We start from the raw sequence: 15,941 nt of genomic DNA, 5'->3' as shown, positions 1-15,941 counted from the left end.
TTGTAATAGCCCTGGCTGTTCTGGAGCTCAGTCTGTAGACCAGGCTGGCCTTGAACTCAGAGATCTGCTTGCCTCTGCCTCCCGAGTGCTGGGATTAAAAGCGTGTGCCACCACTGCCTGAGATTATAATTTAATTACAACATTTCTCCCTTCCCTTTTCTCCCTCCAAAGCCTTCCCTATACCTCTCCCTGTTCTTCAAATTTATGGCGTCTTTTTTCACTAATTGTTACTACATGTACATATGTACATACATATCGCCGGGTGGTGATGGTGCACACCTTTAATCCCAGCGCTCAGGAGACAGAACCTGGCGGATCTCTGTGAGTTCGAGGCCAGCCTAGTCTACAGAGCAAGATCCAGGACAGGCACCAAAACTACACAGAGAAACCTGCTGTGGGATGTTCTGTATGCTGTGAATATGTGTTGCTCTGATTGGTTGATAAATAAAATGCTGATTGGCCAGTAGCCAGGCAGGAATTAGAGGCAGGATAAGCAGACAAGGAGAATTCCGGGAAGAGAAAGGCTGAGTCAGGAGATGCCAGCCCGCCATCCAGGGAGCAGCATGTAATGACACACAGGTAAATCTACGGAAAACATGGCAACATATAGATTAACAGAAATGGGCTGAGTTTAAGTGAAAGAGCTAGTCAGTAATAAGCTTGAGCTAATGGCCATACAGTTCGTAAATAACACAAGCCTCTGTGTGTTTACTTGGGTCCAGCGGCTGCGGGACTCGTGGGTGAGAGAGATTTGTCCTGACTGCAGGCCAGGTGGGACACAGGAAAACTCTGGCTACAGAAACCCTGTCTCAAAAAAAAAAAAACAAAAAATAAAAACAAAACATATGTACATTTTATATATATATATATATATATATATATATATATATATATATATATATTCCTAAATATAACCAGTTCAGTCTCTATAATGTTACTTGTATGTATGTTTTCAGGGCTGACCATTTGACAGTGCACTACCAGTTGGTGTGCTCTTCCCTGGAGAAGACCACCTCTCATGCTCCCAGCATTCTGTAGTTGCCTACAGTTCTCTGTGTAAGGTTGAGGCCTTGTGGGCTTTTCCTTGCTCAGTTTGGCATACAGGTTGGTATCATCCTTATTCAACTTTTAAGTCTTTTTATGGATAGTCAACTTTAAGACTTAATAACCAGATGCTAAAAAATATAATCTCATGAGTAATAAAGTCATCTATATATTAACATTAAATGTCTTTATATCTCTCCTAGCCTCCATTTATGTGCAGAAGGCTTCTATAGTCAGATATGAAAAAGCACTGGATGATGGAGAGACTTATATATGCTAGACCAGCACTCTGCTACTGAGTTACACCCTCAGGTCCAAAAGAAATAATTTAGAATTAAATTCCCTCAGCTAGAAACAAGAAGAAAGGAATAACAGAGCATATTGTTCTACAGAGAAAATCCAATCTTTACCATTCCTTCTCTTCATGAAGAGCCTATAAATAGAAAGTTAGTAAACCCACATGAACAATCTATGAAAGGAAAATATTTCCAGGAAAGACGAAAGTGCATCCTTCAGGATTCCCACTGAGGAGGCTCCAGAAAAACGCTGATTTAGAATAAAAAAGTGCTTCAAGAAATACTGCCAATACGAAGTCTCTCCAGCTTTCCCATCCATCCAGTAACCCCAGGCCCATGATAAAATATATCCATCATGCAAGTGTCAGGCTCAAATGGAGAACATACAACAGCTCTGCATGTGGGGAAAGTGGCCATAGGTACATCAGCATCCAGACTACAACAGACTAAAAGTTATCTACCTACCAAAAGCTTATCAAAATTGGCCTCTAGGAAATGCCTTCAGGTCCTCTAACTGATGAAGACAACATTCATTTTCAGGACATGGCTGTTCTAGGCTTCTTCAAGAATGACAACAAGTTTTTTTTTAAGAATTGCTATTTTGCGGGGAGGACATATATCATGGCCTCATATATATGTATGGAGGTCAGAGTTCAACTTTACAGAATGTGTTCACTCCTTCCACCTTTGCATAGGTTACAGGTATCAAACTCAGGTATTCACACTTGCATGAATTTACCCATTAAGCCACCTTGCCAGACTACACGTTTTTTAGTTGATCGTAAAAGATACATTTGAAGAGCAGGTACCTCTAACCCACGTATCCCCTCTGTAGGGACTTAGCCCAAGTCAACAGATGCTCCCTTTATCCCCACAGTGACTGTCTTTCACTCTCTGGTATCATGAGATAAATATTTCACGTTAAGCATGATTTCAACAATCCTTTGAGGATAACCTCGAAAGAGAGTTGAGCATACTGACCTTCCAAACGTTCTACAAATAACCGCTTCAAGCTTTGGTAAATACCAATTTTGATGGTGCCATATGATGCCTGTCTTAGTAAAGCAGGGGCAATTCTGCCCAAAAAAAGAGAGAAAGAGAAGTTAATTTTATTTAACACGCAATTGTAGATTTTACAATTCTTTTATCTATATCTTTCCGAGCGATACAGCATGCATTTTTTCACTCACCCATGAAAAACTGACAAAGAAAGAAAAAGATGAATATGAGAGAGGGGAAAGAGATACATGGGAATGGGTGGAGGGAGAAAGGGAAGGAGGAAATTATATAATTATAATTCAAAAAATGTTAAATATTATAAAAAATAATAAAAAGTACATGGGATACAGCCAGGTCTGGCAGAACAGTTCTGTAATCCCAGCAGCTACTTGCAGGCTAAGGTAGGAGAATGAGGAGTTCCAGGCCTGCTTGAACTAGGGTGAGTACAAGGCAAGCCTGAGCAGCTTAATATGGCCCTCTCTTACATAAAACGTCAAGAAGAGGACTAGGCAGTTCACAGATAGAGCACTTGCATAGCATATGTTAGACCCTAGGCTCAATCACCAGTATTAGAAAACAGTGGGGGGTAGGCAGAGAATATGTAGCCAAAGCATAGCTGAGAATAATTTATAGTCAAGTGCTCACCCAACCTCTAGAAGTATGAAAAATTCATTCCTGCTATTTATAAGACATCAAGTATATGTACTTTGTTACAGTGGCCCAAACTAAGAGTATTAAAATTTTACAAAATAAAATTATATTCATCGTTTTTAAATTTTTCAGATTATGTTTACTTTTATTTTATGTATATGGGTATTTTGCCTACAAGTATATCTGTGCACCATGTGCATGCAATGCCCATGGAGGCCAGAGGAGGGCATAAAATCTTCTAGAACTGGAGTTACAGGCAGTAGTAGTTAATCACCATGTGGGTACTAGAAATGGAACCCAGGTCCTATGGAAGAGCAGCCAGTGCTCCTAACTACTGAGCCATCTCTCCACCCCCATTGAATTAATAGTTTTATAAAAGTTCAAAAATTAGAAATTCCCAACCCAAACAAGTTTACCAAAAAACGGTTGAATAATTAACTTCAATCTTATACAATTTCTCCAGAAAACAGAAGCAGGAATGTTTCCCAAATCATTTTGGCTAGCATTACCTTGATAGCAAAAAAACAGATAAAAATAGTACAAACAAAAACCACAGACCTATATCGCTCATGAACTTAGATGCAAAAATCCTTTAGAAAAGATGAACAAATTGAATTTAGCCATCTACAAGAATTAAGACACTAACCCACACCTTATAGGTTAAAAAAAAAAATCAACCTTTATTTCCTACCAATTGCAGATACATCTTTAACCCGATCAAAAAGGAAGCAATAGCGCCAAGCTCTCAACCTACTGAAATTCTGCTCATAAACTGAAGATGTTCTCACTCATGCCTCCTTTGAGATTCATCCAAATTGCAGAACTATACTTTAAGAGATATAAATAGAAATAAAGCAACAGCTCAAATGGTTAGGATTGAAGAAGAAGAAGGAAAAACAGATGACTAAATATGCATATTTCTGACTCTATTACTTGTATCAGGAAAAGGATATCGAGGTTATCTATGCTAATGAAAGAACAAGGTAAATGAGATGATCCATGAATCATTTCATTCTGGATGAAGATCGGTTTTTTGTTTGTTTTTTGCTTTTTTTTTTCTCTAAGAAAACTATATTTTAAATAAGCCCAACCCAGGTCACTGGTAAAATTGATTTCCATCCTCCCAGAAATTCTGGTGGCCTAGACTTAGGATGGACTAGGAAATCAGCAGCAGGTGAACTACAAACTGGACAATAAATCATAAACCGAGGGGTAATCAAGAGGTGATGAAAAAAGGTTCTCCCTTTCTCCTATTCTTCACTCCTATTTAATATGCCAAAATAGTGTATCTTTCACAAAGAACGTCTTAAAGGAAGCCAGTGTTTGCCAAATCAGGAAAATTCTCACAAGAATGTATACAGCTAATTGGTGCTGCTTTTACAACAGCCACCGATGAGTGTCAGGAAGCCAGAAAAAAAAGCTTATGATGCAATGATATTATCCATCTTCACATTTCTTACATACAGCCAGATTAACACAAAATCCAAAGCTCAAGACTTACAAGCAGATGAAATATACAAAAGCCCACCAATACAGAACTACAAGTTGAAATGTGAATGGTGTAAACTATCATGCAGTTGTTCATGACAGAAGGAAAGAAGCCAGACTTACCCTGAATACAGAGCCAAGATCCCTTCTTCTTTATAAATTCGGAACAAGGCATGAAACATCCCTCTATATTTTATTTCTTTGAAACGGACATCGATGCTCTGGCCTTGGACTTGCAGCCGTGTTTTAGTAAGGTCCACAGGGAAAGTGCCTATGAAGGAACACACTCCTAAGTATTTACAAAGAACACAAGTATGTTTTGGCTAAATATAAGGCAATGACAATATTGGAAATCTAAGACAGGGCCCTCTTCATAATACTCAGATATCTACTCCACCACCACTGCCAGAGGGTAAAGGCTCTAAGTGAAGTGAAATGCACTAGCCTCTCTAGGAAGCACAACTTGCCACACAGTATACCTGATACTTTCTGTCAGAAGTGCAAAGAAATTTAGATGTTTCTCTCACTTTGTCTGTAACATACCAATGCCAATGACATTTATTAGTCTTTTCCTCCCATTCTCTCCCACCTCAAGTCTCCCTATCTCTCCCTCATAAAATCCCCCCACATTATCACAAGCACAGGAAAGCATGGGATCGCTGCTTTAGATGCTCTTAGATGCAGTTCCAATAGTGTGGGGGTAGGGGTGTCGCCATGTGTGTGTTTACAACTTCCTAATACTATGAGAGAAACTGGCCAAGTCTCACTTGGCTCTACTCACCATGGTGCCTTGGATAGGTCAGGAGTAATACCCGCAGAGTACTTAAGCCATTATTTTTTTCAATTATGCTTTATTTATTTGTGTGCATGCATATGTCTGTGGGGGGGTACATTTGCCATGGCTCATGCATGGACATCAGAGGACAACCTACAGGAATTGGTTCTGTCCTACAACCATATGGGTCTCAGGGATCAAATTCAGGTCCCTCAAACTTGGCAGCATGCATTTTTACCTGCTGAGCCTTCTTGTCATCTCTAGCAGGATTCTTCAATAAAACTCTCTTTTCTTATCTCAGCACATAAAAGTGGTTGTTGCATGAACAAACTGGGTTTTAAGAAAGATTTCAAGATCTAAAACTAGCAAGCTCTTTATATATGTAGTTCTGAACTTTTGTGACCTGGATAGTATAAGACCAGAGTATATAGCAAGAAAGTAAACAAACATTGCTGAATTGTAGATACTTAGGAATCATTTAGGGAAAAGAAAAATCTGGAAAATGAAAAGTCACAATCTAAAAATATTTCAAAATTTAAACCAAAATAGAGATGACTCTTGTTTGATCTTGTTTGCTTCTAAAATGGAAGTGAGATTTTCAAAAAAGAAGCCTTGATAAGAAGAAAATTATAATCTTAGCACAAATGAAAGACCATTAGTACATGGAATACACAGAAACCACTATCATATATAGTCCTCTATGATTATGTACATTTAGCTTGGAAAAATTAACAAATCACTAAGCTATCAAAAATGTTCAAAATTTGACTTCTTAATCCCATTCGCTTTATCATTACTAACACCTTCTCAGGAATATTCCTTAATAGCTTAAAACAACAATATTTTTTGGTTTTTCAAGACAGGATTTCTCTGTGTAGTAGCCCTGGTTGTTCTGGAAATCACTTTGCACACCAGGTTGGCCTCGAACTCAGAGATCCACCTGCCTCTGCCTCCTGAGTGCTGGGATAAAAGCTGTGCACTACCACCGCCTGGCACAATAATTTTTAAAATAAAGATGACAGCATTCTTTTTATTTGTTCTCTGGTTTTCTCCAAAAATAATTGGTACCATATATAACAATCTGTGGAATAAAACATACTTGTCATTCTTTTTTCAGATTCTTACCGAACTCGGCAACAATAGAGGCAAGGCCGCCATACACAAAAGGTTTCCAGTTCAGACCAGACATCTCATGGCTTAAAGTGGAACTTTTCTGATGCTAAAAATAAACACGAATCAGAAAAGGGCACAAGAATGAAGAGAGTATTGGTTAACACTTGATTATATGATCTGAATCAACAAAACTGGCAAATCAAACAAATGTAGAGGAAAAAATAAAAACCACCAAGTGGAATGAGACAAAATGGAAAGTCCTGTTTCATGTGCTGGATGATGATGAGTTCGTTCTTTAATGTCATTCTGTAGGGTAGGTGTACAGTCACTCAAAAAATCAACATGTGCCCTTCATTCTTTCTAATTTAATTTTCCACTGTTCCCCACCCAAAGAAGCTTCAGCCCATCCAGCACACCCATCTGTGACATTCATCTAGACAATCACGAGTCAAGGAAACTGGAATTCATGTTACATAGGCTGAGGCATCTTATAAAAGCAGTTCATGGTATTCAGTTAGCTTGATTCAGGCACAAAGGACAAGCTCCCAGCACTACCCCCTAATGTTCTCAGCTCTCTCAGCTCTCCACTAAAATTTAGCATCTCAGTTCTAGGAACTGAGTTAGCTATACACCAAAGCAGGTAACTCAGTGAGGCCCACACTGAGCTAAGGAGCAATTCACCTTGCTTCTGGCTCCTGGAGAAATGACAGCACTGTGGATCTATCACACTTCTGACATTGAACATCAGCCATCCAGTGATCTCCTTTCCCTTCCCCTAAACTTGAATAACATATGCAAGTACTATAGTTTTTATGTTCTAATTCTTTAGTAATGTACTTCTGTCCCCAGCCATTTTACTTCTTCCCCATCAAATCCATCTTAGATCTGGCATCTTCAAAATCTTCTGTTTTGCTAGGGCAGTGGTGGCACATGTCTTTAAGCCCAACACTTGGGAGGCATAGGCAAAGGCAGGTGGATCTCTGTGAGTCTGAGGCCAGCCTGTTTAACAAAGTTCCAGGACAGCCAGGGCTACACAGAGAAACCCTGTCTCAAAAAACAAAAACAAACAAAAAACTTCAGTTTTACGTTCTCTGCCCCTCTCAGCTCCTTCACTCTTGGATTTGTTTTTCCACAGCTCTAGCATCTAGGCAAATATTTGTCAAATTGTAGCATGTGTACCAGAAAGGTTATTAAAACATGAACTGCTGAGCCTCTCCCCCAGAGTATCTGATTGGTGGTTTAAATCTTGCCCTGAGAATCTGCAAGGTCTCAAAGAATACTGATGCTTTAAAACTACTGCTGTAGACATCACCTGCTAAATCCTGGTCCACTTGGAAACACTACTTTTTCTCAAAAGAATTTCAGATTTCCTTGAAATATTTCTTTCTTTTTCAGAGCTTCAAAGTTTGTACACTTCCTGATTTCAAAAGGGTTAACAGTCAAAAAGGAACACACTGAAATCAGATCATCTAACATTGAATAATGGCCCCAGATTCACATCTTGACTCTCACTTACTAGTTGTGGCTCTGGGAAAGTTATTCAGTCTTTCTCTGTCTCCATTTTCTGAAAGCGATAATAATAAAAACTCATGCCATAGGGTTGTTGTGTTGTGTATAAGTAATATATATTAAACACCTAGAAAAATCCCTGAAACTTGGCTCAATAAGTTAGCTAGTTATTACTGCACTGCTGGATTTACATTTTAATAGATAGCATGTGCTGTCTATCTTCCCCTTGCCAAGTTTGGCTTAGCACCATTGAGCCACTTTCTGTTCTTAGAGGCAACAGGGTTTTGATTTATTTTTTACAAAAGTAATTCTCTGCAACAAAGCAAAGAGCAATTTTCCAGAGAGGCTAGCAAGCACGCACATAAATGTCTTAGTTACATACTACAGAAATAATTGTGGAAGCTTCCTTTCAAACATAGTATATATTGCATATGTGAGAGAGAGCCCTATAGGAGGAAAGTTCATTAAAACTCCAAAGAGCAAATTGATAGGGAAAAGAGAACTAGGGCATTCCTCCTAAACTGACAAGAAAAAATCAATTTTAAGTCAGACATGGTGGCACATGCCTGTAATTCCAGTACTTGGAAACAGGAGTCAGGAAGATCAGTAGTTTAAAGTCACCCTTTCCTACATAGGGAGTTTGAGATCAGCCTGAGCTCTATAAGACCCTGTCTCCAAAGAAACACAAAAAAGAGGGGGAAATTCACTCTCTGGTGTCAAATTTAGAGATTTCCCTAAATAGCCTTTGATATTTCAAATGTCTGCTGTGCTTCTCCCCCAGACTTTCCCTTTACAACTTCATGCATCCTTTCTCAGTACAGAAAAAAATTCTTCCACATCTTTAGGACATACTACTCAATGTTTTAGAAAATATTTAGTGTTTTACCATTTTTTTGTGTGTGTGTGTATGAGTGTTTGCTTACATGTATGTTTCTGTACCACATGCATGCCTAATGACCATGAAGGCCAGTAGAGGGTGTTTGATCCCCTGGAACTGGCCACAGGTGGTTGTGAGCTGCCATGTGAGTGTTGGGACTTGAACCTGAGTCCTCTGGTAGAGCAGCTACTGCTCTTAACAACTGAGCCATCTCTCTAGCCTTCTACCCAATCTTTTAATGAGGAAAATGCTCAGTGTTCAGGAGCAATAACAAATCACTAAGTGTTGGGGACAGAGTCGTACTAGGAAACAGAAAGATCAGTCTCTGGATCTTAGGTCAGGTAGCCCAGGGGTTCCTAAAGAAGTTTGTTTTTTGTTTTGTTTTGTTTTGTTTTTCAGCTACACATATGTCGTCATCTAAATGACTACTAAATCCTATTGTTTATCCCTGGAGCACTGATAAATCATCTTTCTTATATAAAATTATAATGGTAGTAGGTAGTTGATAATATTTAGTGTCTTTATTTGGCAAAATAAGCATAGCAATCTTTATCTGTATCCCCTCCACCATGTTTTCATCTAAATTCCATTAGTCCATAAAATTACACAAGCCTGTAGAAGACTGACCAAATCCAACACTGTCCCTTTACCATCTCCCGGGTCACATCTCATAGTAAAATCTTTCACTCCAATGTTAAAAATCAAAGTTATGAAAGAAATTCTGTATCTCCTTTTATTAGACTTTATACAGCCCTTCCTTACAACAATTTGGAGGCACATTGAACAAATTTATGTCCCCACAAAGGAGCCCTTCAAATATTTAAAGTCAGCTTTCATGTTCCTACATTTTTCTCTTTCTCGGGCTAAATAGTCCTGATCATTTTCTTCATTCTATATGTTTTACTTCAGTTACTATGCCTGAAGACCTCCGTTTCTTTTCAGAGAGGCATATCATACAACTGAAGCATTAAAGTTTCAGTGAATACCAAAGTCTTTTACATAAAGCTGGATACATGGATCCAATTTATGCCCCACCTATTATTCTACAGCTATGCAATTTTTTTGAGAAATCTGTTTACTCAACATCTTAAATTCAGGCATAAAATGATGATGAGGGTGAGGTTTATTCTCTAGTTATCCCATCTCTTCTTTTCTTAAATAGGTAAGATTCCCTAAAAGATGACACCATATTTCAAAAAACTTTTTATAGGGGCTGGAGACATGGCTCAGAGGTTAAGAGCACTGGCTGCTCTACAAGAGGTCCTAAGTTCAATTCCCAGCAACCACATGTTGGCTCACAACCATCTACAATAAGATATGGTGCCCTCTTCTGGCCTGCAGGCATACATGCAGGCAGAACACTGTATACATAATAAATAAATCAATCTTAAAAAAAAAAAAACTTTTTATAAACCTCATAGAAACTAGTATAGAATGAGGACAAACATATCAAATAGTTGAGTGTCTTATGTATGCAACCTGTATATAAACAATTACAGAAGAAGCCACAAAAGTAATTTGCTGGACCTGGCCAATACTATACACCTTATACAACACTCTCCTGATCCCCAGATTCTCTACCTACAAACCCTTGTCTCTTGCTTTTGTTGCAGAGAATTGCTTCGTAAAGTATCCCAACTCCTCATAAAGTTATTTTGACTTATGGAGGCTAACCTAAGTTTTGGGTGAAAGGACAAAAACATATCTAAGTAACAATATAAATACAATGCCCTAAATATTTTTATTATATAAAGAAGCCAATGAAATTTGTCTTCAGAATTTGTGCATCTATTCCTAGAATCTGATTGTAGAAATCTTGATAACCTAACAAATAACAATAAAAATATCCTAGAATCCATATTATGTAGCCCCTACACTTACTTCAAAGTCTGGTCAGGAAATTCTGGGTGACCTTCTTGGTTTCTCCTTTAAGAAAGAGTAGGTATTAGACACGTTCAGAACACTCTCATGTTCGGAAGACAGCAATAGGGAGCATAAAGCTATGTGTTAAAGGCATACTAAATACTCAAACCTGCAATGGGCTCTGAATATAATTGGTCAAGCTTGTAAAAATCACAGCCTGGTGTGGTGATGGATGTTTTTGAATCCAGCACCTGAGAGGCAGAAGCAGATGGATCTCTGTTCATCTGAAGTCAGCCTGTTCTACATAGTGAGACCCTGTCTCAAAAAAAATCACAGAAATATATTCGAACATAGACAATATTTGTCAGTCCACCTATCTTCCCTGGACAATCATCTGGTAGAAGAAATTAATTATTTTGTTAGAAAAAAATAAGTGTTAAACTGTATAGCAATCTGTAAGAGCAAGAAAACAATAGGCATGTGTTTGAATGCTTTGGAAAAGCTATTGGAAGTGAGAGAATTTAAATTGGGTCTTGATAGTGAGCAGATCGAATCTGGGTAGGAGCAGGTAAGGAAGATATCTGGGATGGGTGAATAGGATGCACAAAGACAGATGTGCAAACATACACAATCACGTGGAGGTAGGCATCAATATAGTTTGTACTGACATAGAAATGAAGGACCCAAGCAGAATACACAATATGCTTTTTGGCTGAACAAGTGAAAGGAGTAGGTTCTACTTGAAAGGCTTGAAAACAAGATGTTGGAGGAAGACTGGTTCTATTTATAGGGAAATGAATTAAGGTAATACCCTGTTTTAATTAGCTACTAAGGACTACAAGCACAGTGGGTTGCAAACAGAAGAGGTAGGGAAAATAGCTTAGGAGGATGTAAAGTAGGCAAAAAAAAAAGAATGCTCATTAGCAATGGGGTTAATCTGTTGAAATGGAGACAAAAGACACTTGACGATATAAATGAAGAGGAGGAAAGAGTTAATGGCTACTCTAAGCATCTCTAGGGGTTGGGCAAGGAAGCACTGGTAGAAAACTATAAATGTCCCTGCTGTTACCTTGTCTGAGAAACAAAATTCATGCTAATAATAGCTGTGATCCCAATCAAGTAACTGAACTGCATTTTAATAGATGCCTTCAGTGCCTCAACCTCAGGAGTGACAGGGGGATAGAAAGTGATGGGGAGCATCTCTCAACAGCATCCCTCACACTGATACAATGGAGATGTTTGCTTACTCCGCTTACAATCACAGCCGCCGTTGCAAACTTCACCCTTAGAAAAATTAGGATTATTCCGGGAAAGATACCCATTCACCCTCTGGGTAGCAGGATCTTGCCAGTTCCTCAGCTGTCAGAGCGAGTTCGTAGAGAGAAGGGAGGCGCCTGAAGGAGGCGGCCTCCCGGGGGGATCGAGGAAGCAGGGTTCAATCGAAGAAGTAAAGCCACCGATGCCAGAAGAGTGAAAGACAGGGAAGGGACTCAGCTGAGGGGAGAGAGAGATCAAAGGACCGTTAAGTCCCTCCCAGGCCGGGAACCAGGCCAGCGTGGCCCTGCGCGGCCTGCCTCAACCCAACCCCGCTCCCCAACCTGGAAGTCCAGGAGCTCCCCCTCACCTGCTCAAGCTCAGCAGACGACTGGGAAGCGGAGACTCCCACAGTAGGAAACACCACCGCAGCGCCAACCCGGAAGCATTGAAAGGAACGGAAGTAACCAAGGCGTCGCCTCGGCAACAGTGGCGCAAGCCATCCTAACTCCGCCCCCTCCTAGCCTGAAAAGGAAGGCGCGAATGAAAGGAAACCATTAGGGTCAAAAGGCCAGAGTCCTGAAAGCTGTGCAAAAGGTCGGGAGCCAGCCATCTGCCTTTCCAGAGAGGGCGCTAAGGCGTGAGAATGCGGCCGCTTCTGCCGCGAATGTGCTCACCAGAGAGGGCAGAGGCGATGCCTTGTCACCCACCCCCCTGGAGCTTACCAGATGGTCCGTGTAGCCTTAAAAATGCGAGACGGCAGGAGGGGCGTCGCGTAGAGGGAGGGCGATCAAAAGATTTCAGATAAAGTGGGAGAATGAATTTCTTTTGCCTGTTTTGGGGACCCTTTTCCTCCTACTGGGTTGGCTCGCTCAGCCTTGACATGAGGGTTTGTGCCTAGTCTTACTGTAACTTGTCATGCCATGTTTGGTAGATATCCCTGGGAGGCCTGCTCTTCTCTGAAGGGAAGCAGGAACAATGGGTCTTGAGGAACAGGGGAGTGGGGAGGGGGACTGGGAGCAGGGAAGGGAGGGAAAAACTGCGGTTGAGGATGTAATATATGAGAGAAGAATAAATAAATACATTTTTAAGAGTGGGAGAATTTAACATAAAAAAATGAGAAGTAGGAGGTGAGTGGAATTTAGACACTGAACCCGGGCTCAGAAAGGAAAATCAGGATGAGGGAAGCAAATAAGCCTCATCTACTGAATGTCAGATAGCAGTAGCTGAGGCTACATGCCCTGTTCTCGAAGCCGAGAGATAGAAACTTCGGGACTACTTGGGAACAGAAAGAGGACCATGAAAAGTTAAAGGGAACTAATCTGAAGAGAATAATGGGAGTTAATCCGCACCTCATAATTGGCCAGAAAAGCTCAGTAACCACATGTGGTAGGTGGCCACTATGCAAGGCAACAGACATCTGACTCCTTGCTCGATCTTATGCATTATCATGTACCTTCTCCAGAAAGCCCTCAACAAAGCATCTAGCTCCCTGCTACTCAGCTGAGACCAAGTGACAATATCAGGAACACTTGGAGCTTATAAGAAATTCTGATAGTCAGACTCGAGCCAAGTCCTATTTAAATCAGAATCAGCATTTTTCATGATGCCTATATGATCAGTTTGAATATGAAAACTTAAGAAGTCTGTTTACACCTCATCTTGCACACATCCAATTCACACCCAAGAGGCATATACTACCCTTAAGTGGTTCTAAATTATTACAAAAACATTTATCAATCTTTTATTGAGTATTCTTTATGAGCCCAGAACTATATCATATTTAAAGAACACTATGAGGTAGGGGCTAATTTTGGCTCCTTATCATTTATGGTTGTAATTATTGTTTTGTAGAAAAAAAGAGAACTTTTCATAAAAATTAAACATTTATCTTTTTTCTTTTATTGTGGCAAAATGTTTTATTTTAGAAAAATTTGGAGGAAGGTGTGGTGGCCCATGCCTTTAATCCCAGCACTCAGGAGGCAGAGGCAGGTGGATCTCTGTGAGTTCGAGGCCAGCCTGGTCTACAAAGTGAGTTCAAGGACAGTCAAGGCTGTTACACAGAGAAATCCTGTCTCAAAAAAAAAAACCAAAAAAAATCTAGAATAATTTGGATTTACATAGAAGTTATAAAGATACTACAGTATTCTCTTATCAGCTTCTCCAAGCTAATTGCTAACATTTATGTAACTTGGCATGTTAGTCAAATAGTAAGATATTTATGTGGTATAACACTATTAACTAAACCATAGACATTCTGAGCTCTCCAGCATTTACATGAATTTCTTTGAACCATTCGAGTATCCAGTTCAGTGCTATGGGCCGCAGGAATATAGAATAAGAACTCAGCTGGTTATGGCAAAGCCACTACCTGAAGGGATTAAAGAATTCCTTCAGAGGAAGCCAAATTCCAAGGAGCTTTTGGTGTTAATTGGCTTGTTATATATCAGCCGTCTTCTGTTATGAAAATCATGCATGCCTTCATAGCTTTCCTAATTGCCCATCCATTTCTTCTCCTTTTAGCGCTGGAATCAGATATCTCCCTTAGCCACATTCAAGGACTAACAGGAATAACAGTCCAAACCAGCACATAATAAGTCTCCGGAACTAAGGTGAATTCCACACAGAGACACCGCCTAGGTCAGGTGGACCTTAAGTAATAGCTTCGCACAATTTAGCTCAGACCCTCCTTTTCCTACAGCCTTACTAAATTATAGACCTCTAACTCCTTACCTAACCACTTCTAGGAATATTTAGATAACCTGTGCTGATAGCTATGCACAGCCAGAACCCCAGTTCAAGCCTCCCTATAATTATCATCATTGGCAGCATCCGGCCAGGTCCATCCCCAGACCCAGGAAAGTATCTTATCAGAGATACCTCTATACTCTCTAGGAACAGACCCTAGCATCCAAACTACCTGTTTGAGAAGGCCTGGCGGATGTGGCAATTAAGCTTAACTTTCTCCTTTCCCAAATCTTACCTTTAGTTCCAGATCTCCCTTTAACTATCGCCGGAGGCATCTAGCTGTGCACAGGTTGCCTAGTGACCGAGCACACTTTCCCCTACCCTGCAGAAAAATCAGCAGATAGCTTGGACAGAAAAGGATTAAAGGGATAAAAAGGCAGTTTTATTTTCAGAGAAAAAAAGATAGACCCTAGAGGGATAAAGAGAACGAAGAGAGGATATTGAGGATTTTGGCTGGAAAGGATTTTTGACTAGAGAACTGAAGGTCAGGATGGAAGATGAGGAAGAGCCAGACGGGAAGTACTAGCTGGGTAAGAACAAGATGAGAAGGACCTAGATGAGGCAGAATTAAGACAAGGGAATTAAGACAGAACTTAGAGGAAGCAGTAGATGAAAGTAGAGAGAAATCAGGCAAGAGAGGAGCTAGGCACGAGAACAGAACTGAAGCTGTGTAGATGGGATTTTATCCCAGAGGAACAAAGTAGACGGACAAAGAGCTTGGTGTACTTAGATTCATTTCCTGAAAATAATTCTCACCGTTCATAGTTTTCTCTTCTGAGTCCCTGGAAAGTATAATATTAAGGCTGGGCCTTTTAATATTATACAAAAGTTCAGGACATTATATTGTATTCAGCTCCCACATCTCCACTCTCTCTCTCTCTCTCTCTCTCTCTCTCTCTCTCTCTCTCTCTCTCTCTCTCTCTCTTTCTCTCTCTCTTTCTCCCTCCCTTCTCCTTTTATTAAAAAATAGATTTTTTTCTCACATAATATATCCTGATTATGTTTCCCTCCCTCTACTCCTCCCAGTTCCTCCCACCCTCCCCCACCATTCAGATCTGCCCCCTTCTGTCTCTCATTGGAAAACAGACAGACTTCTAAGTGGATATAATTGTATAGTATAGTATAGTATAGTATAGTATAGTATAGTATAGTATAGTATAGTATAAGGAGATAAAACAAAAACTAACATATAGGAATTGGACAAAATAAACAGAAGGAAAGAGCTCTAGAGAAGGCATAAGAAACAGAGACCAACTCTTTTGCACACTCAGGAATCCATAAAAACACTGAACTGGAAGCTATAATATATAACATAGGACCTGGT

The 15,941-nt window shown here is 39.9% G+C and overlaps 1 protein-coding gene across 2 annotated transcripts in view; it reads right to left on the bottom strand.

The window, feature by feature from the left end:
* The window catches only part of Slc25a14 (solute carrier family 25 member 14), a 41,962-nt gene extending 29,603 nt beyond the window's left edge, over positions 1 to 12,359 (bottom strand). The window contains exons 1-4 of one of the 2 annotated variants that reach the window (XM_059250961.1): positions 12,240 to 12,359; positions 6,379 to 6,472; positions 4,602 to 4,749; positions 2,322 to 2,416 (exon numbers count right to left, since the gene is read on the bottom strand). In XM_059250961.1, the coding sequence (XP_059106944.1) occupies positions 2,322 to 2,416; positions 4,602 to 4,749; positions 6,379 to 6,442 (307 nt within the window). In that variant the 5' untranslated portion in view covers positions 6,443 to 6,472; positions 12,240 to 12,359. Of the gene's footprint in view, positions 1 to 2,321; positions 2,417 to 4,601; positions 4,750 to 6,378; positions 6,473 to 10,633; positions 10,681 to 12,239 lie in introns of those variants that run through there. The other variant, XM_059250960.1, reaches the window with a different exon arrangement.
* Positions 12,360 to 15,941: the final 3,582 nt, after the last annotated feature.

Source organism: Peromyscus eremicus, chromosome X, assembly GCF_949786415.1.
Source record: "Peromyscus eremicus chromosome X, PerEre_H2_v1, whole genome shotgun sequence".
Lineage (NCBI taxonomy): Eukaryota > Metazoa > Chordata > Mammalia > Rodentia > Cricetidae > Peromyscus > Peromyscus eremicus.
Note: the sequence above shows the minus strand (reverse complement) of the source record. Positions and strands in the feature narration are given on the sequence as shown.